Raw genomic sequence first — 22,779 nt, 5'->3', positions numbered from 1 at the left:
TTCGACAAACTGAGAAAGCTAACTGCTAGCCTTTATGCTAGCTACCAGTACAGTAAAGCTATGTAGCACTAGCGCTCCCACCCGAACCACTGAAGCTGTTGAGTACAGTTTTTGGTCGGCAGAAACGTTCAGCAGTGTTCATGGCTGAAGAACCACTGAAATGTTTTAGTGTTGCTTTAAGAAGGCTCCATATTTATTAATAGAATATTATGTATTTTATATGATTTTATTATAAACTCACCAGTGTTGTGGAGTGACTTGACTCAAACTAATGACTTCATCCAAGATTTCATTTTTGGCCTTTTCAAAAAGCTCATTCTGCAAAAAACCAACACAAAACAATATAATTTGTCTTTTAAGCAATCTCTTACAACCTATGTCTAGTGTTTATAAGCTTATTTAATCAAAATAAATCTTATTTATTCATTCAAAACCAATCAAATTATCATGTTTCCTTATAGCATTATTAATTTAAGGGGTCTTTATAAACGGCGTGTTCTCACTCTGTCCAGCTCTCTCAGGCGAGGGTAGTTGTTCTTCCACTCAGTCTCCAGGTTGAACCGCGATGCTAGAAAGAAGAAGGACCATCATAAATATTTTATTCAATCAAAGCATATTAAAACTTAAGCAGAGTGTTTTAACCCATCATTAAACTGAAATCATTACCTGTGGCCATGACCACAGACACACGGCCTGCTTTGTTTTCACTTGCTGTGACATAGAAGCCACTATGAGATCACCAATGGTGCCCATCCTCTTATAAAAATGGCTGAGGACACTTTGCACACTCACTCTCCTAACTGGGCCTTTGGGAAGTGAAGCAAGGGGGCCAATAGCATGCCATTTAACAAAAATCACAGACTTAGCTTTCGCATATGCGCAGAGACAGAAACACAGCGTGTTCAGTGCCCCTTCCCTCAAGTCCCTATCCACAGCGCAGATTAGTCTAATTGTAGGTTTGTGGCGCCAAGAATGGAGAATGAAAGCCGGCTGCGTGTGGTTTGATGGGATACGGATCAATACGCAACACAATAGGCCTATGGGAGCTGCAGTCTCACAGCTATAAATCTCTTACGCTGTTAGCAATAGCTTGTGATTGTCTAGACTAATTGAAGAAGGCAGTTGAGAGGGGCTGGAAAAGTGTGGCAGGTCACTAACAGGGAAAAACAACTGCTGGCTGTCTTTACAGCCGACACCTGGCATCCCAAAAGGACTTCAAGAAAATATTCAGTGCTGCAGGAAGATTCCCTAAATGACAGGAAATTAACAAATCAGCCCTCTTTTCAGTTCCACTGTAGAGGGTGCTTACCTTTAAAAACATCAGCCTGCTGCTCCACTGACTCACTGACCATCTTCCAGAAGCAGTCTGACACGGCCAGACTCAGGTTCTTAGTGGTCACCTGATGAGCCTTCAGCATGCCGTCCCTGGTGTCACAAACAGATTACAGTCAACAACAAGCAGCCGCACCGACACGGAGTTGATAAAGCAGTACTTGCCTCACTAGTCTGGAGCTCTGGAAAAAATCCTCCTCATACTCTTTGATGGAGTCGATGCTTTCGCTGCTGCTACCTTTAAATGGGACAAGATGAGTTTCGTCAGGATTTAATGATAAACCGCAAACATGGAACGCTGGATTGCTGAATCCGAGATTACCTCTTCCTGTCACAACAGCAAAATAACCCAGAGCCTTCATAGGAAAGAGCTTTCCTTCAATGATCTGCTGGATCTGAAACAGGAGGTGTCAAGAAAAATGAAAAAAGAAATACACCGTAGGTTTATTGCTGAAAATGTAAGAATATTTTGCCACGTGTGTGGACAGAGCGCCCTCTTGTGGCTGAAAAAGATCTCTTACTCTACTTGGACTGGCCAGGTTCTTCTCAGCTAAGTCCACTTTGGTCAGAACAAAGATGGTTCTCCTTCCCTGAGGATCCATCTGACTGACCAAGTCTGTCACAATGCTCCGTTCTGCGTCCACACTCCCATCTGGATGCAAAACAAAAAGGAATGCATGTGAAAAAGAAAAGACTTTGGATTTAGAGTTTTGTTCAGTTTACTCAGAAATGACGCAGCCAGCTCCGTTTACAGGTGACTGTGGGGAAGTGATGTAACAAGCCGATGGCTCACCCTGAATACAGAGAATGATGGCGTTGGGGTTCTGCATGTAGGCTTTGCTCATGCTGAAGATGGTTTCCTTAGTGTCTGTCGCCATGCCTGTGGTCATCGTCTGCAAACGAAGTACAATAAAATTATAATTCTCAGGAAAACTTCTAATTCTATCAGATTCAAGAAAGATAAAACAAAAAACATGAATTTTATTTAAGATAACGAAGAAATGTTAAAAACTAAAAAAAGAATCCACCTGAAGAAATCAGTGTTAGTGTGTACTCACACTGATGACACCTGGTAGGTCAACAAGTACCATCCTCTGGATGCCTGGACCTTTAACACTCAGGGATATGGTCTATCATGTAGGGAACAAACATGATTATTTCATGAAACAATACAGAAATGAATCAGAACAGAACCATGTCCAAACCTCTGAGCTGACGGTCTGTCCCTCCTTCACGTTCTTCCTCATCCTAAGCTCAATCTCATGCCTCAGAGCAGCCAGCTGCGAAGCAGAAACTTGTGTGAAACGGCAGCGAGGTCAAAGTTCAGATTAAATGCATGAATGAATCAGTAACCTACGTCCTCCTCCTTAGTGAGGTCAAACTCTCGACCGCTGTCTTTGAACATTGCTACGTGGTGGGGGCCTTCGCTTAATGTTACCTGTAGAAGAAAAAAAAACATACATTTGAGTTTCTTCCCCAACCATCCATCCATCCATTTTCTGAACCCGCTTTGTCCACGTAGGGTCGCGGGGAGGCTGGTGCCTATCTCCAGCGGTCAATGGGCGGGGTACACCCTGGACAGAGAGCCAGTCCATCGCAGGGCAACACAGAGACACACAGGACAAACAATCACGCACACACACACACACACACACACACGCACACGCACACACACACACACACACACCTAAGGACAATTTAGACAGACCAATTAACCTAACAGTCATGTTTTTGGATGGTGGGAGGAAGCCGGAGTACCCGGAGAGAACCCACGCATGCACAGGGAGAACATGCAAACTCCATGCAGAAAGATCCCAGGCCGGGAAGCGAACCCAGGACCTTCTTGCTGCAAGGCAACAGCTCTAACCACTGCGCCACTGCGCAGCCCGAGTTTTTTACCCATCAAATCAAATTTATTTGACCTACAAAATATAACAATTAATTTATTACAGTTGTCGGTAAACTTTATGTATCTTCTGATTAATCCAGTGGTACAAACATTAAATCAGCCCCTGAAATCCTTCTCACCTTGACAGGAGAGCGTGTCATCATCTCCCCCGAGCCCCTGGGGAAGATCCTGGCCTGGGCTATCATCTCCAGCACGCTGGTCTTCCCAGCACTCTGATCTCCAACTACGACTACCTGAAACCAGAGAGGGAGACCAAGTACTAACACCTATTTTACTAAACCAAAAGTTATAGGAAATAGGAATTATCCAACAGATTGTCAGAAATATTAGATTAATACATATTTTTGGACATTCATCCAAATGATTCCACTTTTTAACACTCTTGATAGACAGAAGCTAACAGAGATTCCCTCCTTACCCTGGGCAAGTGGTCCTGGGTGTTGTAGTTGGAGTCGTAGTCGGACAGGATGTCGAGGACTTCAGAATACAAGTCAATGAGAGATTTCTGTGCAATAAAACCATGTAAATGAATGTCTATGATTCATATTGTCAAAGTAACATCGGTTCATCAAAGTTTGTTTTTTTTATTACAAAGCAATCCTGTCTAAAGCAAAACTTTGCCAAACATTTAAGTCAGAAATTTTTAAAACAATGCTGACACATTTGAAGTATTTGTTTTTGCCATAAAGCTGCAATAGCAAACTCGGAAATTATCTTAGCTAGCAATTAGCTTAAAACACTTTGTGTATGCCTCTTAACAACATTCTGACATTGTATAGTTATAAACATATTGTGGAAAAAAAAACATAAAGTGGTTTTCTTGCATTTGTCAAAAAGTAGGGCTGCACAATATATCGCAAATATATCGTTATCGAGATATCAGCAGATATTCTTGTTCAGATATCGAGATATTCTTGTTCATTGTCTTTTTCCTTTTCCTCACTTTTATGATGTTTTCTTCATTTGAGTGTCCTAAAAAGCGCTATATAAGTTTGATGTATTATTATATTTTTTCTTTGTTTTTGATCATTTTTGTTCCCGAGATAAGTTTTTATTAATCACAAGTAATATCGTCATTGCAATATTATTCACTGTTATCACACATCGCAGGTGTTCCTAATTTCGTGCTGCCCTATCGAAAAGCCTCAGCCAATAACATGTTTTGGGCCAAAAGCAACCACTGGACCATCTGGTTGTTGGTCTCGTCAAACCGTTGCACTTCCCTGGGTCCTCCTTTACACACTCGCATATTTAGCAACAGAACACTACTGGTGTGAGAGGTTCTCCGCTCAACATCCGTCTGCTTTAACTTCAACTTTAGGACAAACTACCAGAGTCCCTAAAAGAAAAACATAATTTAAAGTCAGACAACATAAGACATTTGGACCTAGAAAACAGCGACTGGCGTTTAGCGCCATCTTGTTTCCTCTGGCAAGGCGAGTGTACGGTTCCTTCAGAAGATAGTCGAGGTGAGGGGTGAGTGTTCATAACCTAGCTTGTTCTGAAGATTCACTAAAGCAGCTTTTATCTCACCTTCACTTTCCTTTGATGAATCCCCTTGTCATCCTTTTGCAGCACCACCTTCCTTAACTCCTTATTTTCCTTCTCCAGTCTCTCCAGCATTCGCTGATACTTAAGCTGTGGGATTAAATAACGTTATCCTATTAGAACCGTTATCACTTTAAAAAGCTGTAGCAGAAAAGTCTGGTGGTTGGACAAAAATTTTAAAGATTTAAAATCTGTTTGCCATCTACATCTCATTATTTATGTATTTTGTTTGGTGTGCGTCTTCTCCATCCCCAGTGAGTCATGGCAGATGGCTGCTCATACTGAGCAGCGCTCTGTTGGAGATTCCTTCCTGTTAAAAGGGAGTTTTCCTCTCTGCTGTCACTACATGCTTTCTTAGTATGCGGATTGCTGTAAAGACTCTGAAACAAGTCAGTGACTCGATGGAATCTGCTGGGTTTTCTTAGATAGGAAACTTTTAACTAATTGGAATAATGAACTGGACTCGGTGCACTGATGTTTGCTTATTTTAGTCGCTTGACTTGGTGAGAGCTGGTGTTATATCAACAAACTGAATTGAATCGTAGCATTTTCAAAAGGTGCCAAGTCATTTATTTGTGAACTTTTATGGACAAAAACTATTTTTGAACCAGATTGGTCTCAGCAAATAAACAATAAATCAGCTTTACCTGAGTACGAAGAAGCTCTTCTTGAAGTTGGTCTACTTTCTCTTTGTCTGATGACTAAAAATGACAAGAGAAACACAACAGAAACATCAAGGCTTTCTGTTGGTTGAAATGATGGTCTTCCCATTACTCTCTCAGCTCTACTGCTAAAGATTACACTCCCATCAACACCATACAGATTAAATCATGCAAACTGCATAACAGAAAGGGCAGAAAGTCACGTTAATGCATGAAGAGACCAAACATTTCAGAAAGACAGTTCTCATTAATCAGCTTCAATCACAGCCATCCACAAACAGTCAGCAACCACAGAGGGAACCCTGCAAAATCACAAAATTATTTTATTTCATCTTGCTTTAGAATTATTTCACATATTTGATCACATCTATTTTATACAACCGCCCCAGGTGATTTACGGATGAGACGCAGAACAGAAAACAGGAAACGACAAACAAGAACAAACTGAACTAGCAGAAGAAGAAAAAAAGACACACCAAACTATATAAACAAAACTCCTCCTTCAACAAAAAGCAGGCTGTGGTTTAATGTCTCTTCTAACAATATACGTCAAACACTAACAGTTCCATAAAAATAAAAGTTGAGGAGGAGATGTAAAAATCTTCTTGAGTTTAAGCTTTTTAACTTCAGAACTCAGAAAGTGTGGTTCACACCATGCAGCAGGCTGCCACCCAACTCCATGCTGAACTTCCACACATTTACAGAAAACTGTTGAAATCAGATGAGTAAAGCCGAACAACTGCTTTTAGAGTCTGTGCACGTTCTCCATGGATGTCTGGTCAGTTTTACCACTACAGGGTGACACGTGGAGACTATTCCTGCATGTTTAATAAGCATCAATATAAACTGGATGAGCTTATTTAACTTAACTGACAGAGAGCTGCTCTGGGCTTTTGGCTGAGGTGCTCTGGAAGCTCGGGTGGGCTAGGGTGGCTCTAAGGAGCGTGGGACCTTCACCTTGAATTTCTGTGGAGGGGGGCTGGGGTTCGGAGGCGTACTGGGAGCAGGATCTTGGGGTGGTGGACGCGTGCTATTGGCTGCAGCGCCCCGCCGGACTTCCTCCTCATGCCGCTGGATCTGCTGCTGAATAAGAATGAGCTCGCCGAGCAGACCCTGCTGGGGTACGTCATAGTCAGAGAGAGGAAGGAGGAGCAAAATAAAAAAAATAACAACAACAGGCCACTGGGCTTGTCAGTCATGCAGCCTGCTGCTGCATGCCGATACAGGAGACCTGATCTGGAATACCGGCGCTACTGTTGTTCAGGCAGCAGAATAAAAATTCAGTCAAAGCTGGAAAATTAGCTTTCCTTTTGGTAATCTTGCCACCATGATCAATGCAACCAGACAAAGTCTGTCTCTGCAGAGGAGGCATCTAATACCACAACAAGAGCCTCTCAGCAAGCGGCAACAACAGTGATCCTGTCCTCCTAACTCGCTCACAATCACAACGACTTGATCCCTGCATCCTCATCATCACTGACTTCACTCTGGACAGAATAGACGGCAGCAGAAAGTCCTCTTGTAGCCGAGGACGGGTCATTGTGAGATAGAGTTTTGATGGTAAAGGAGGAACGCCAATAAGCAAAGCGAGCATTGGAGTCCATCAGGACAAAATCCCCCAGCCTCGTTTCAAATGCTCTCCAACGTGATGCACATCATTTCTCTTAATTAGGTGTTTTTTGTCTATTAGTTGCTGAAAAGTTCAAACATCAACAGTTAAAAGTAAACAATCAAATTAAATTAAAAGTCATGATGAAGAGCATGATTGCAGGCTAACAGCAGAACACCTTACCTATGGTATTTGATTTTGTGCTTTGAGAGAAATAATAATAAATACGCAAAAGACAAAAACAAACACGGACAAACTGAAACTATTTAAGACGGAAAATAATAATGAAAAAGACTGAATGAATATCACATTTCTTTGGTTAGAGTTACAAAAAATACATATCCGTAAGTTAACCTTTTTTTAAATAAAATAAAAAGCACACAGAAGCATAATAAGCAGTGAAACTGTGGTAAAGCAGTGGACATGCTTATGCAAAAAGCTTTGGTGTAAAATGGACTTTAGATGATTCATTTTTAGGTAATAACAAGTGCTTACTTACCGCTGAGAGCTCACTTTTACTCCAATAACTTATAAAACCCTTACAGACACCAAAGTCTTCAGGTTTCGTTTCTCAGAGTGTTTAAATGTCTTATCTTTGAACAAAAACACTTGTATTAAAGTTTCTGAGAACACTCTGAGTCGGAGCAAACTGGGAAGCAGCCAAGCAGCCAGCAGGAGGCGAATCAGCCAAGAGCCGTGGGGGCATAAGTAGGGCGGACATGCTGCACACACTTGCCTTTTTGTACTGCTTGTCGCCGGCGTCATGTGAGCCTGCAGCTGTAGAATCTGTGGCTTTTAGCGCGGGGTCAACGGAGGTTTCTATCAGAGGAGACACAAAAATGCAGAAATAAACAGAAGCTATGAGGAAAAAATGATTTAAAAACACAAACAGTGCTTTTTGCTGCAGATGGTCCCAATGAAACAAAATCACTAGGACATTTAAAACTAAATTTTAGCACATTAGTAACACAGAAACACACTTTGAAGATTAGAAATGAGCAGAATTGTGACAGGTGGCTTGGGGGGGGGGGGGGGGGGATCACATTTTTTGAGTTTAAATAACAAAACTGAGGTCATTATGTTCTAAATAATGATCATCAGCCTTGTGGTCTTGACCTAAGCTCCTCATGGAAAGTAAACACCAACCATATTTGAATTATTGTGCAAAGGTCTGGGGCAACACTTATAAAACTACATTATCACCAATAATAATATTACAGAAGAAAACCCTCAGGATTATTAATAAAGCGGGCTATAGAGATCATACTAACCACCTGTTTTTGAAACCACGAGTATTAAAGTTTACTGACCTTGTTCAATTCTTGACATTACAAATAATATATAAAGCTAATGACAAACTACTCCCTGGTACAAAAGTATTTCTCATATAGAGATAAACAATATCATTTGAGAGAGGAATGGAATTTAAGATACCCGTCTGTGTGAACAACAGTAAAAAGTCAGTGCATCTCTGTATGTGGGGTAAAATAATGGAATGGATTAAATAGTGATTTAAAACAATGTCCAAGTATGACCCAATTTAAAAAGTGGTACAAAAATATGGTCTTCATGAGAAATATGGTCTTCATGAGGTACAGGGAGGAAGAGGGATTTTGACTCAAAAAGATCCAATGAGTTGTGTGAGGGTGTAAGTGTACAAAAGAAAATGGGGTGTGTTGTAAGTATGTGTAGTAGGGAATGTTAATCGCTGTGTGTGGTGGTTAAATGGAAAAAGTATGTGGAACTATTTTGCATGTTATGGTGTAAATGGGCCATTTGACTATAGATGAATATAGAAAATTTATGATGAATTAGGAGAACAACATTGTTCCTTTTGATCTTGAACAAATGGGAAAAGGGGGGTAGGATTTAATAAGCACTAGCTTCCTCCTACTCCTTTTCGAACAGAACATGATAATTTAATGTTTGTGTGATTATCAGTGTGATTTTATTTTTAATGTCAACAATGACTTTGTTATTATTACTATTGTTATAATAGTTATTTTTATTTTTATTATAATGTTCGAAATAAAGATTTCATTCATTCATTCAAACATATATCTCCTGGTTTCCCTTCACTGTCTTCTTGTGGAACATCAGATCCATGTAAAGGCTTTAGTTCATGTATAAAAGGCCCTTGCAGGGACTAAGCTGGCGTAAAGCATGCTCCATCGAGATCCCTGCGCCCAACCCATCAAAGTCTTTTCAACTTCCACTAGAAATCACACAGGCGCCTTCTTTACAGATCTTTAAAGCTAAATTGGTCTAGCATGTGTTTATTAGCAAATCCTTGTTTTAATAGTATTTTATCACTTTCAATTGTGTTTAACTTGATTTTATCCTGTAGCATTATCATGTTATTAATTTACTTTACTTGGGATACCTTTACTGGTAGCATGAAATAGCTATAATAGTGAAATATGAAATATAAAGGTGCTTTATAAATGACTAACTGAAATGCAGTAGGCTCAAATATGTAAAAAAAAAAAGAAAAAAAGAATACACTAAAAAAATATTTGACAGTTGGATTATTTATGTGAATATTTATGAATATTTAACAGTGATAAACCATAACCATGGCAGAAAAAAACCATCAACTATAAAATCATCTAAAACTGTTGATTTTACGCAAAGCTGACATAAATTAATACAATGGTGAAAACAGTAGTTTGTAAAAAAAATTTCTTTGTAAAAAAAAATACATAATAAAAATACATAAGGTAAAAGGCCTGTGGTGCTGCGCCAGACACGGGTTATCACCCCGGTTACAGCTGATAGATTTTGTGCTTCTTTCACTGAACTGCCGGCCTCCACCCTATTTTACACCAATCCAGATGATGCTTTGCGTGTTTTTCACTCAGCCTGTCTCATGGTGATGGATACCGTTGCTCCTTTAAAGGTTAGACGCCCTAAGCCAAAATCTGACCCTTGGTTAAACTCTCACACACATGAACTCAGAAGATTATGCAGAAGGTGTGAACGCAAATGGAAGAAGGATAAACTATCCATTTCCCATGAACTTTTTAGAAATGCACTAGATGAGTATCAGAAAGCAGTCAGGAATTCTAGAAATAAATATTTTGCCAGCATTATTACTACCCATTCTGGGAACCAGAGGGTTTTATATAAAACGCTAAATGCAGTTTTGTCGAGTGATTACTCTCCTACAGTTGCAATCACAGATGATCTCTGCTCCCAATTTTTAAGTTTTTTCTTAGACAAAGTCTCCAATATTAGGAGTCTAATCATTTCCCCTGCAGATGTTCTGCTACCCGTATCAGTTTGTACCGGATGCTTTGACCATTTTGAGCCGATTACACTGCCTGCCCTGGAGAGATTAATATCTTCCATGAAGCCATCAGGATGTTCTGATGACATTGTACCAGCCAGACTCTTCCAGGAGGTTCTTCCAGTGGTAGCCCCTCATGTGCTCAATATTATTAACTCCAGCCTTGTTTCGGGAATTATACCCTCTGTTTTTAAACATGCCGTGCTTCAACCACTACTGAAAAAATCTGGCCTAGACCCAACTGACCTCAGGAACTTTCGCCCCATTTCAAAGCTCCCCTTCTTGTCAAAAGTGATGGAAAAGGCTGTTTATAATCAAATCATGCCCCATCTGAACAACTTTGGGGTCTTGGATAAATTTCAGTCTGGTTTTAGACAATATCACAGCACAGAATCCGCTCACATCAGGGTTTTTAATGATATTATTTTAGCCACTGATTCCGGTTCCCATGTTGCCCTGGTGATGTTGGACCTCTCAGCTGCATTTGACACGGTGGACCATGACATTTTATTGTCCCGCCTTGAGAATTTGGTCGGCATTAAGGGATCCGCGCTTGACTGGTTCTGCTCCTACTTTGACAACAGGTCTATTAGAGTTAGAATGGACGACTGTTCATCTCCCGCTGCTGCTCTTCCTTGGGGCGTTCCACAGGGGTCTATCCTCGGCCCCCTTTTATTTAGCATTTATATTATTCCACTGGGACTAATCTTCAGGAAGTTTAACATTAACTTTCATCTTTATGCGGACGACTGCCAGATTTATGTTCCATTGAAGGCTTTTACCTCCATCCAGCCGCTCCTTGATTGCCTGAGTGAGGTTAAAGACTGGCTGTCAGCAAATCTTTTGCTGCTGAATGATTTTAAGACCGAGTTTATTGTTTTTACTCCTAATGACTCGTCTTCCTCCGCTCCTGATTTTTCTGCTCTTCCTTTTAAAATTAGTCAGACAATTGTTAATCTTGGAATTAAAATGGATGTGGCTCTAAAAATGGACTCTCACGTTAATCACATGGTTAAATCATGTTTTTATCAGCTAAGACGTCTTTCCAAACTAAAACCCATTCTGAATCGGCGCCACCTCGAGACAACCATTCACGCTTTCATCACCTCAAGGTTGGACTACTCCAACGCAATTCTGTTTGGTATTTCAAAAGCCGCATTATCTCGCCTTCAGCTGATACAAAATACGACGGCAAGATTTCTGACCAATACTGGCCGTCGTCAGCACATCACTCCAATTTTAGCAAGACTTCACTGGCTTCCTGTGCACTACCGCATACGTTTTAAAATTTTATTGTTTGTTTTTAAGGCGCTGAATGGCTTAGCACCACCCTACATATCCGAGTTACTCACTCCTTATGTGCCAGGCAGGACTCTCCGTTCAGGTGACCTACACCTACTACAGATTCCCCGTCAACGCTGCAAAACCCGTGGTGAACGAGCTTTTTCTGTCTGCGCTCCAAAACTTTGGAATGATCTCCCACTGAATATCAGAATCTCCTCCTCCATTGGGGTTTTTAAGTCCCACTTAAAGACTTATTTTTATTCTCTTGCTTTTACTACCTAGCTATTTTATCGATGGTTTATTTACACTGTTCTTTGACTGATTTTATTGACTTCTCATGGTTCTTTTTGTTCTGCTCTAGTTGTTTTATTCTTTTATATTATTCTTTTAACCCTATATGTTTTTACCCCTGTACAGCACTTTGGTCAGCTCACATGCTGTTTTTAAATGTGCTTTATCAAATAAATGGAATGGAATGGAATGGAATAATCTCATACAAGAGTAAAGCACTCTTGCAGTCTTGATTTTAACGGAAAATTTCTTCAAAGATTGGAATGGGAAAATATTACGACTTTTACATTAATTTATTGGAAAAAATACAGCTGTTAATTTATGGTGTAAGAAGTTTACTTCCTGTTTCCCAGTTTGCTTTGCGGCATTTAGGTGAGATCTGGTTGAACCGTTAGTCAGAGAGAAGCGTCTGTTCTTGACCTGACTCGTGAATGCACATGAGGGCTGTGCTGCTGTTCAACACTGATGTCATCACTGACTCAACGCTTTTGACTGCTACGATTTTACACACCGCTGCAGTCGAAAGACATACACAGCAATTAAGCAGGCAAAGCCATTATAACTGGTTATGACCCCAATGGCAGTTAATTGGTTATTTCATTCAATAAATTTATTGCAAGTAATGAGGAAAACCCTTTGAATTTTGTTTTTATTGTGAAAAAAATGTTATTTTTAATGGAACAAATTTTTTACTTTATAGATTATTTTCACGTTCATTTTACGGTAAAACAATGGGGTTTTTTCCCAGTAAAAACACTTTTTCTATAGTAAGACACAGACTCCAGTACCATTTTTAACCGTAAAAACAACAATTAAAAAATATCTTCTTACTGTAAAAGAAATACATTTTGCCCGTAATTTCACAGTACCATTCCAGCAACCCAGCTGCTGGCGTTTGACCGTAAAGTCTAATTTCTACAGTGTGATTAATAAGGGCAAACTAACACAGTTGATGTGTCAAAATAAACAAACATCAGCAGCTAAATGCTTTTAGTGTGATGTTGTCAACAGTCATCTTAAACATGACCTCAACACACATTGTTAAAGTCCTCCAACTTTATGTAATATTGTATTAAAGTTTTTTTAAAGTGACGATGTGTATTCTCCCAGGCAATAAGGGGCAGTAAATAACACGTTTTTGTGTTTGAGTTAGACCTTACCAACAGATGGCTATTATGGTCAAAAATCCCTGGGAGCGCAGCCTCCAGCTAAATGACAAGCACCTCAGACTCCCTTTCATCACTGGCAACGAGTGAAGAGGTGAATGTGTAAAACAACAATGTTTATGAATGGTTAAAGAATTGTAACTGTTTATTATGAATCAGTAAAGCATTTTTTCCTCACGGGCTCCCGTAGAAGAAACATGACGTCTTATATGGCGTTGCCCAGAGACTTAGACCCGGTCCCATTTATTTTAGACCAGATTTTTATGGTTATATGTTACGAAGAAGCAGCCAATTTTTTTCAACAACTCCTTTAATTTTTTTTCCAACAACATTTCGATGGATATTTCCAGAGATTAACGGTGAAAACTACAGATTGAGGATCATTTGTTGTTTTTATGACCCTGCAGAGGTGTGGTCCTCGTCTGGCATCAAGCCGACATAAACCTGATAAAAATCTGACTGAGGTTAACTCAGGTTTGTCCAAAACCTCCAAATATTTGAGTGTTAATAACCAGAAGCAGAAAAAGATTCCCCTAAAGGTTACCAGCACGGGTGTGACTAGAGGAGACCCCACACACGCCAGGTGGGAGGAAGGGTGGAAGTCAAAGGAGGCAAAACATACAAATATGACAAAGTGACAGTCAAAGATGTCAGCGAGAGGAAGAGGAAAAACAGAAGTGGATCATAATAGATTAGTGTTTCTCTCAAAAACACAGTTTAATACTCCGTCAGGAGCTGTAAAGATTTAAAACTAAGCTCTGAACTCAAAGCGAATGATTTCAAACTTGATGCTTTTAATAACTGAAGTAAAAAGGATTTTAGCAGCTGAATCAATAAAAATAAGACAAAATGTCTGCATCAATACGCTAAAGCTAAAACGTTTAGCCCGCTTTATTTAGGATGTAACCGAGAAAATAACAATGCACAAAACTGCTGTTGTTCTTTTTTAAAGTTATAGCCAACATTTATCCTATAAAGATGCGTTAATGTTTACAGCCAAATCACAACAACCCCATCAATGCGGTCAAGACAACAGAGAGAGACAGAGAGAGAGGGGGGAGTCTACAACAAACACGGGTTTTACACACCTAACAACAGATGCAGACCAGAGGCTCCTTTGACTTCACTACCCAAACTCACACCTGTGGAGAACGTGGGGGAGGACAGGAGGGCGGAGGAGAAACCAAGAAAATGTGATCAAAATTATGAAAGACACAGGCAGAGGGATGGAGTACAAACCAGGAATGTGGTCACATGATGAGCATTAAATAATAGCTGTGGCAACACCGGACTGGAGCTTTAACTGAAGTCACTTAATGAGTAACTGGTAAAAACATCCAGTAAGTTTTCATTTGGGATCACTAATCAACACATAAACAGTTAAATCCTTTCTTGAATTTTCAGCCTTGTTTTTTAAAATTTGCTGCCAGCAGCTCCTCTCTGACTCAGAAAGTCCAGAAGAAACACGAAGGTGGCCGATCAAAAGGAAACCCGCATAAAAAAATCTGACAGAAAAATGTGTTTTTGCATTTCTGAAAACATAAGATGATGAATTTGAAAGAAACGTGATGTAAGAATGAACCTAGTGACATTCTGACTCATTTACAGGTGAAACTGGAAAATTTTGAATGAGGTGCTAAAGTTAATTTATGTCAGTAAATCAAAAGGTTAAACTAATCTAGGAGACAGATTAATTCCATGCAGAGCCAGATATTTCAAGCCTTTATTTGTTATAATTGTGATGATTATGGCTTAAAGCTTCACCTCTATCAGTGCGCCCCAGGGCAGCTGTAGCTACATCGTAGCTCATCGCCATCAGTGTTCGTCTGTGTGAACGGATGAATGATACACTGTAGTGTAAAGCGCTTTGGAGTCCTTACTCTGAGAGGCGCTATACAAGTGTGGGTCATTTATCATTTATGGAAACCCCACGTTCAAAATCTTAATGAACCCAAAACACCTGCAGAGGGTTCCTGAGCCTTAGATGGTCTCTCAGTCCAAGATGAATTACTGACATAAATGGACTTTTGCACCATATTCTCATGTATCCAGTGTCACCAGTGGAGATAAATCTGACAGTGACACTAGAAAAGCTAACAGGACGAAGGCGAAAACAAAGCTGGGTTTCCTTTAGTGACATTATTGCAATCTTCACTCAGATGTGACTTTTATTCTTCAAGCACAGCAAGTCTTTTTATTTACTCACTAGATGAGAGGAGGCTTTTAAGGAAAGTGAAGTTCTCTCCTATTTTCTCGAAGTCAGGGAGGAGTTTGGCAATTTCTTCCATCTCTGGTAGAGCTTTGGCCAGTTTATCTGTGAATAAAACACAACAGGTCAAATATAGAAGACTAATACAGTCTTCACACTAACAGCATGGTGTGTATGTGTTTTGGTGATTGTGTGTGTGTTTAAAAACAGAGGGAATTCAAACACACACTGGATGCTTGTTGGGAGCGTCTGGCCTGAGTTTTACAATTACATTCAGTCTTAAAAACTGCAAATATCGTCTGGCTTGTAGTATCACAATATATCGTATAATTTCTTCTGTATTGTGATCAGTGTTGGGAACGTTACTTTAAAAAAGTAATTAGTTATAGTTACAAATTACTCAGTAACTCAGTTACTTACTGAGTTACAAGATTAAAAAAGTAACTAATTATCAAGAAAAATAACTATCATTAATTTTTTCATAAAAGAATGCAAGAAAAACTTAATTTACTGTAAATTACTACAATACTAAAATATAAATGGCTCAAAAGACTTGAACAAAATGTGTATGTCTAAATTTTTAGAAACTGAAAAATTAAAATAAATGGGCACTACAAACAGGAAACATCACACTAATCTAAACTTTGAAAATGTCACTGTGTGACATGAAATAAGACCCCAATCAACTGTAAATTATAACTGCAAATAGGGAAACCTGTAAAGGGTTCCTGAGCCTTTAAAGCTGCTTTCCGGAGTTTTCCTCTTTCAGAAATTATGTATGATTCGTCAGAAATCCGTAAAAGTGATTATCTTATCATCAAGATACGTGACCAAGCGTGCCAGCTTTGTTACATCTGCTGAAACGTCTAATCAAACTTTCCCTTCAAGATCCACAGTACATAAACCCTTCAAGCAACCAGAGATGTCTCAAGGAACGTCGATCAAGAATCGTTGATATTGTAAAGGCCCACATCCATTAATGACATGCCCAAAGTTTAAGGATGTTCCTAGAAAGGAAAAGATTGGATTCTTAAAGCAAAGGGGAATCTGTTTTGGATGCCTTAAAGTTGGACATGTGAGCAAAGATTGTAGAAATCGCTTGACTTGCGAGGAATGTGGTTTCAAGCATCCAACTTTTCTTCATTTTGACAAAAGTCATAATCAAGTTGAACATCAAGAAACCTGTGGATACACTGGGGCCGGAGATTATGGATGTTTGCTTTCTGTTGTACCAGTACAGCTGAAATCCAAAGGACATAATAAAGTGATAAAAACATATGCTCTCTTGGACCCTGGAAGTACTGCAACATTCTGTACAAATGGTGTAATGGAAAAACTGAACGCGCAGAGTGTTAAAACTAACATTCTTTTGCGTACCATGGGACAGGAAAAGGTTGTGGAAACCCAAGTACTCTCCGATCTGGAAGTGGCTGAGTTAAATAGTGACAAGTTCATGGATCTTCCAGAAACCTTTTCACAAGAAGCAATACCTATCTCTACAAATCATATTCCTTCTCAAGAGGACATTAAAAGATGGGATTATCTGAAAGATATTAAAATCCCAAGTTTGGATGTGGAGGTGGGACTGCTAATTGGGGCTAATGCAGCAAAGCTTATGGAACCCTGGGAGATTATAAACAGCCAAGAGGATGGACCCTATGCCATAAAGACTTTATTGGGGTGGGTCATTAATGGTCCCTTAAGGGGAAATGTGAAAGGTTGTTCAGCCATTTACGCAAACAGGATATCCATTGTCAAGTTGGAAGAACTGCTGATCTCTCAGTATAACCAGGATTTTAATGAAAAGAGACTGGAGGAAAGGCTGGAAATGTCACAAGAGGACTTGAAGTTTATGGCTATTTTAGAAAGATCTACATGCCAGCAAGATGGCCATTTTTGTATGGACTTACCCTTTAAGGATGATACCATCACCATGCCAAACAAATCTGTTGCTGAACAACGGTTGAAGAGCCTTAAACGGAGGTTTGACAAAGAGCCAAGATTCCAAGAAGAGTACACCAGATTTCTCACAGAGGTGAATGAGAACGGCATATCAGAGGCAATCAAAGTCAAAGTGAAATGTGACAAAGGAGGCGTTGGTCATAAAGAAGGGGAGCAGTTCAGTTTCCACTGGTGGGATCACGTCTTTAACAAGGCATCCGCCAGCCTGCAGGTGGAGAGCGATCAGAACGGAACAAAGGTGAAGAAGACAGCGGATGAAGAGGATGGAACGATCTCCAATAAAAAACCACGGAAGGCCTTGTTGGAGAGAGCCAAACTTTATGGAAGCTTTGTGAAGTCTGCCACGCTGCTGTCGGGTCAGGAGCAACCAGAACCAAAACCGTCCAGCTCAGACGACAGCAGCTCTGATGAGGACGACCAGAACCTGGACCTGTCCACCACCACAAAACTTTCTGACTCTGCCCTGATGAAGGTCTGTGGAGGACGCACCGCTCACAAAGGAGCAAGGCACGGGCTCACCATGAGCGCCAAGTTAGCCAGACTGGAGCAGCAGGAGGCGGAGTTCATGGCCAAGTACGGCGGGAAGAGCCAGACGCCAAAGTCTCCATCAGTTTGTGTCAGTGCGACGACTCAGACAGATGAGGGAACGGAGGAGTGTCGCAGGAAAAAGATGAAAAAGAAAAGATCTACAGAGAAATTTGATCTGATAAACAGTCGGGAGGACTGTGGACCTCCTGAAAAAAGAAGTCAAACAAAAAAAAAAACAAAGTTCTTAATGATCGACCCATCACCAAGGCATCCGAGGATATTAATGATTTGGAAGCTCTAACACCAAATCATATCCTGTTGCTAAAAGGAAAACCTCTCCTGACCCCTGGGAGTTTCACTGAAAATGATCTTTACATCAAACGACGCTGGAGACAAGTTCAGTATCTGGCTGACCTCTTCTGGAGTAGGTGGACCAAAGAGTACTTACCGATGATGCAGGAGAGACAAAAATGGATCAAGCCTCGACGAAGCTTTCTGTTGGAGACATTGTCATCATCATGGATCGTTACACTCCTCGGGGATTGTGGACTATGGGAAGAGTTACCAAAACGTACCCAGACAACGCTGGCTTTGTACGAACAGTTGAACTGAAGACTAAGGCTGGGGTTCTAGAAAGACCCATATCAAAAATCTTTCTACTTCAAGAAGCTCCATAAGTTTTTGTAATTGTGTATTCCATCACAATTAGGGGCCGGAGATGTAGGAGCCGTTTATTTTGTGGGTTGGGCTTTCCTCTGTGGTGGTGGTGGTGTTGGGTGCGTCACATGTGATTTAAGTGGGTCCTCAGGTGTTTCGGGTGAGATGATTACGCATGGGTGGCGGGATGAGCATACGGTTTTTACCGCTCGCGACACCATGGCACAATATACTTCCTTTTTGTGATGATCCACTGGGCGCACTACTATCCTTGGAACCGCATCATGTAAAACGCCAGCTAATGCTTGTAAAATAAAATAAACAAGACTAACGCACAGACAAAAGGAGGTTTGATTTATGAATAGAAGCGCGTCAGAAGCCGCCTCCGCCCTCACCCAGCTGGCTGACAACAGGAAGTGTCAGCACAGGAACGTTACTTTAAAAAAGTAATTAGTTATAGTTACAAATTACTCAGTAACTCAGTTACTTACTGAGTTACAAGATTAAAAAAGTAACTAATTATCAAGAAAAATAACTATCATTAATTTTTTCATAAAAGAATGCAAGAAAAACTTAATTTACTGTAAATTACTACAATACTAAAATATAAATGGCTCAAAAGACTTGAACAAAATGTGTATGTCTAAATTTTTAGAAACTGAAAAATTAAAATAAATGGGCACTACAAACAGGAAACATCACACTAATCTAAACTTTGAAAATGTCACTGTGTGACATGAAATAAGACCCCAATCAACTGTAAATTATAACTGCAAATAGGGAAACCTGTAAAGGGTTCCTGAGCCTTTAAAGCTGCTTTCCGGAGTTTTCCTCTTTCAGAAATTATGTATGATTCGTCAGAAATCCGTAAAAGTGATTATCTTATCATGTACTGTAATATAATATAAGCAATACGTCTTTTTATTTATTTTTTGCTAAGCACGCCCCCTGCCCCGCAGAGCTCCGTGAAATAGGAAACTGAGCGCCAACCAGAACTAACCAATAGAGTTAGACTACCGCTTAGACGCTTCAGATTTAAAGAATACCTCGGCTGATGCAGAGTTGATGAAATTTACATGGACAAAAAAGTCTCTAAAATATAAATATATGAGAACACAGCATGACATGAGAATAATACTCGTAAAACAACGTGTTTTAGCTGTGTTTGTCAGCTACAGAAGCACATTTATAAACAGAAACGTGAAGTCGCGATCTTAAAAAACCAAAGGAACGGCGTTTTTGTGTGATAGTCTTGTCAGCCACTAGATGGTGCCATTAGACAAGAGAAATACTCCGGAAAGAAGCTTTAAATGGTCTAGCGTAGTTAAAGTACTGAAATAAATGTTATTTTGCACAGTATTCTAATTTTTCCAGTTTCACATAATTGTGCATTTTTAGCATTACTCATAATCTCTAACAGCATATCGATAATTTAAAATTCTTAAAACTGACACTAAAAAGGCCCAAATCTGATTGAGGACTTCAATTTACCAACTTGGGTCGGAACCAAACATAGAAGAGTTGAAGCTGGGTGGTAAAGACAGTTCTAATACCGCCTGAGCTCAATGGCATCTAAGGCTGATACAGTCAGCATTACAGAGGGACTAAAGAAATGATCAGGAGCAGGTTACAGTTAGATGATTTAGGAAGACAGAAGATCATGACGAGGAATTCATGAACTGACGTCTTAGCAGTGAACAGGTGAGCGGACCTTAGGAAAGTCCCACCAAGAAGGGTACAGCTGCAAACCCACAGAATGCAGAGCAGACTCACGCCTGCAGCAGCAAATCTGCGGGTCTGCAGCCGTTACTACTGATCACGTCTTCCTCAGTGCTCACTGGCTGTGAAGTGCCTAGATGTAAATATCTGCTCCTTTAGCTCCCGATCAGCTGATGACAGCTTCAACACACCGCGCTGCTGAATTATAGTTATGCACGCATTTTCTCATCAGTAACGGAAACAGCGTTATGACAAAGAAGACAGTAATTAATTAGGTTACTTGATAATGAACAAACTAACTTTCATTAGTAACGCCATTATTCCCATCATTGCGATATGTATTGTATTGCGATTCTTGCTAATAACACCCCTAATGTTGACCAATGTCAGACATCTTTAGTAGTTTAAATAGTATATATACCAGTAGTTTAAATAATCATGCTGTATTTTAACATTACTCAAAAGAGAATTGTCAATTATTTGAAAGATGACAGATTGATGATAAAAAGTAAAAATACTCTTACCAAGATCTATTTGTTCACTCAGCTCCCAGACAAAATCAGGGATGACCCAGTTGTATTCACTAAAATCAGGTAGCATGTCTCTCCACTCTTCATACGTCTGAGGATTAGATTAGATGATTTGGTCATTTGTCCTTTTTAATAAGCATTTTTGTGCATCAATATCTAAAGAAATTCTTTAGAAGAGAGGGAATTGTGCTACACATACCTTTTTAGCCGTGTAGCCTCCACCTACTGCTGTACCCAGTAGAATGTATCGGAGCTTCAGCAGCCGAGCAGCGAGGCGAGCCACCCAAAAGTTACGCTGCTGTTGGTAGTTATGACCACCTGACCTTGAAGGTTTTAAAGGTCGCATGGGCAACCGAGACATGGAGGTAAAATATCGGGCTGCTGTACGGTGAGGAGGCCGGTGAGGGTTAGAGTTTCCCGAGTAGCGATGGTGGATGGCACGAGACAAAGGATGAAGCTTCTGCAGTGGGATCCGGAATCTCACCCCCATATTGGTTGAGACCAGGTTCCTGCAGGCCTCGCTGGAATAAAAGAAGAAAGGGAAACAAGAAAGGGAAACACTTAAGTAAATATTTCACAATCACACTTTGCTTCTGGAGAGTCAGTCTTTCTGAAAATCTTTTAAAGATGTGGATCAATAGTTTGGCAGCCTTTTTCTACCAATTATTTCCTGTCAAATTAGATTCTGACCCTTTTAGTAGTAATGTTATTTTTTAGGCCAATATAAAAGGGCAGATATAAAACGTTTTAAACTCTTTCACCATGTTAGAAAATCTCTCAAAGTTGAGAAACACATTTTACATTTGAATTTATTCACATTTTGGTAAACCCCTACACCTTTTCATCCGTTGTGGCAAAATGACTTATAGCCTTTAGCTGCCTCCATGACTACATATAGCACCACCCTATAACCACAGCAAACTTTCTAATTAACAGGTTATAAATAGTTCATTAAGGGTTATAAGAAGAGAATTATCAGTTACTTTTATAGAACAAGTAGCATCACGCATGTGAAGACCAAATCGGTGGTAAATATATAAATTACTGCATGTCAGCACACTACCTAATCACCGATATCTACATGCTAATTATTTAGAAGTCATATTCCATATGATGTACTTTGATGTGAAAACATCGGACTTCTGTACCGACACCCAGATTCAGAAAAATAAACATTTACAACCAATCCTTCGAGTGAGTTAGCTTGTTAAGTAATTTTCATTCCATCAGAACCACGGAGACATCGGCAGTTCGATATTTAAGACAGTATGAAATTAAATAAAATGCACTTAATTGTATGTTATAAAGCCTGCATCTTCTAAACTAGACCAGAGGTAAACAATATCTACAGAAAACTTGGTGTGCTGCTCAACTGTCACAAGAACCCACCTTACAGCTAGCATTAGCTTGCGGTTCCCAGTAATATAAAAAGGAACTTACCAGGCAGCTTTGCTCCCGACACGCCACATGATGCTATTAACAGCGACTGAAAGTCGATCTCTAACAGATTCTCTCTTCAGTCACAGTTTAAATCATATTTCCTAACTGTACACATCTATTTGCCTGCTACTGAAGCTAGCTAACAAGGGCACAGGCAGAATGACAGTCCACTTCCGGTGAACGGTACTACATCCAAACCAGCACCGGAGGAAAAAGCTCCAGTCATTCAGTTCCAGATTTAAGTTGTTTTTGTTTAACCTTTGCAAAAAAAAAAAAAAAAAAAAAAAAAAAAAAGTTTGTTGCATCTCTGGATCTCCCTTGAAGAGACAATGTGTGCCATTCATATAGCTGGTAATTCCAATAGTCTAACAAAAGTTAACTTAGTAAAACATATTTTAGTAATAGGCTTTAAATATTGTACAAACGAAAATACTATAAAATGAGTTTGTATTAAAATTAGATACTTCTCTGCTATATATTTTTCTCATTTTTATTTATAATTTTTTTAAAGGAAAGGTTAAATATAAGTGAAAGTTCCTTATGCAGTCTAGTACAGCACAGGAAGTAGACAGAGTGGCTTTAGCTGAATTTCTCGAATATTTAAATGCACAAAACAGATAACGCAAACGATCAAGGACATTTGA

General features: G+C 39.7%; 1 protein-coding gene across 4 annotated transcripts in view; it reads right to left on the bottom strand.

Moving 5' to 3' along the window:
* opa1 (OPA1 mitochondrial dynamin like GTPase) overlaps positions 1-22,334 on the bottom strand; it is a 43,443-nt gene extending 21,109 nt beyond the window's left edge. Inside the window, exons 1-21 of one of the 4 annotated variants that reach the window (XM_015970675.3) lie at positions 22,136-22,334; positions 20,895-21,216; positions 20,690-20,786; positions 15,297-15,404; positions 14,179-14,232; positions 7,797-7,879; positions 6,409-6,564; positions 5,437-5,490; positions 4,775-4,879; positions 3,660-3,746; positions 3,361-3,474; positions 2,690-2,770; positions 2,538-2,612; positions 2,391-2,462; positions 2,126-2,225; positions 1,854-1,984; positions 1,655-1,727; positions 1,498-1,570; positions 1,310-1,425; positions 504-568; positions 242-318 (exon numbers count right to left, since the gene is read on the bottom strand). In XM_015970675.3, the coding sequence (XP_015826161.1) occupies positions 242-318; positions 504-568; positions 1,310-1,425; positions 1,498-1,570; positions 1,655-1,727; positions 1,854-1,984; positions 2,126-2,225; positions 2,391-2,462; positions 2,538-2,612; positions 2,690-2,770; positions 3,361-3,474; positions 3,660-3,746; positions 4,775-4,879; positions 5,437-5,490; positions 6,409-6,564; positions 7,797-7,879; positions 14,179-14,232; positions 15,297-15,404; positions 20,690-20,786; positions 20,895-21,216; positions 22,136-22,164 (2,072 nt within the window). In that variant the 5' untranslated portion in view covers positions 22,165-22,334. The remainder of the gene's footprint in view (positions 1-241; positions 319-503; positions 569-1,309; positions 1,426-1,497; positions 1,571-1,654; positions 1,728-1,853; positions 1,985-2,125; positions 2,226-2,390; positions 2,463-2,537; positions 2,613-2,689; positions 2,771-3,360; positions 3,475-3,659; positions 3,747-4,774; positions 4,880-5,436; positions 5,491-6,408; positions 6,565-7,796; positions 7,880-14,178; positions 14,233-15,296; positions 15,405-20,689; positions 20,787-20,894; positions 21,217-22,135) is intronic. The other 3 variants (XM_015970677.3, XM_015970676.3, XM_015970678.3) reach the window with 3 other exon arrangements.
* Between the last annotated feature and the right edge of the window lie 445 nt (positions 22,335-22,779).

The sequence above is a fragment of the Nothobranchius furzeri genome, chromosome 8 (genome assembly GCF_043380555.1).
Source record: "Nothobranchius furzeri strain GRZ-AD chromosome 8, NfurGRZ-RIMD1, whole genome shotgun sequence".
Classification (NCBI taxonomy): domain Eukaryota; kingdom Metazoa; phylum Chordata; class Actinopteri; order Cyprinodontiformes; family Nothobranchiidae; genus Nothobranchius; species Nothobranchius furzeri.
The sequence above is the reverse complement of the archived record's forward strand: the minus strand, read 5'-3'. Positions and strand labels throughout refer to the sequence as shown.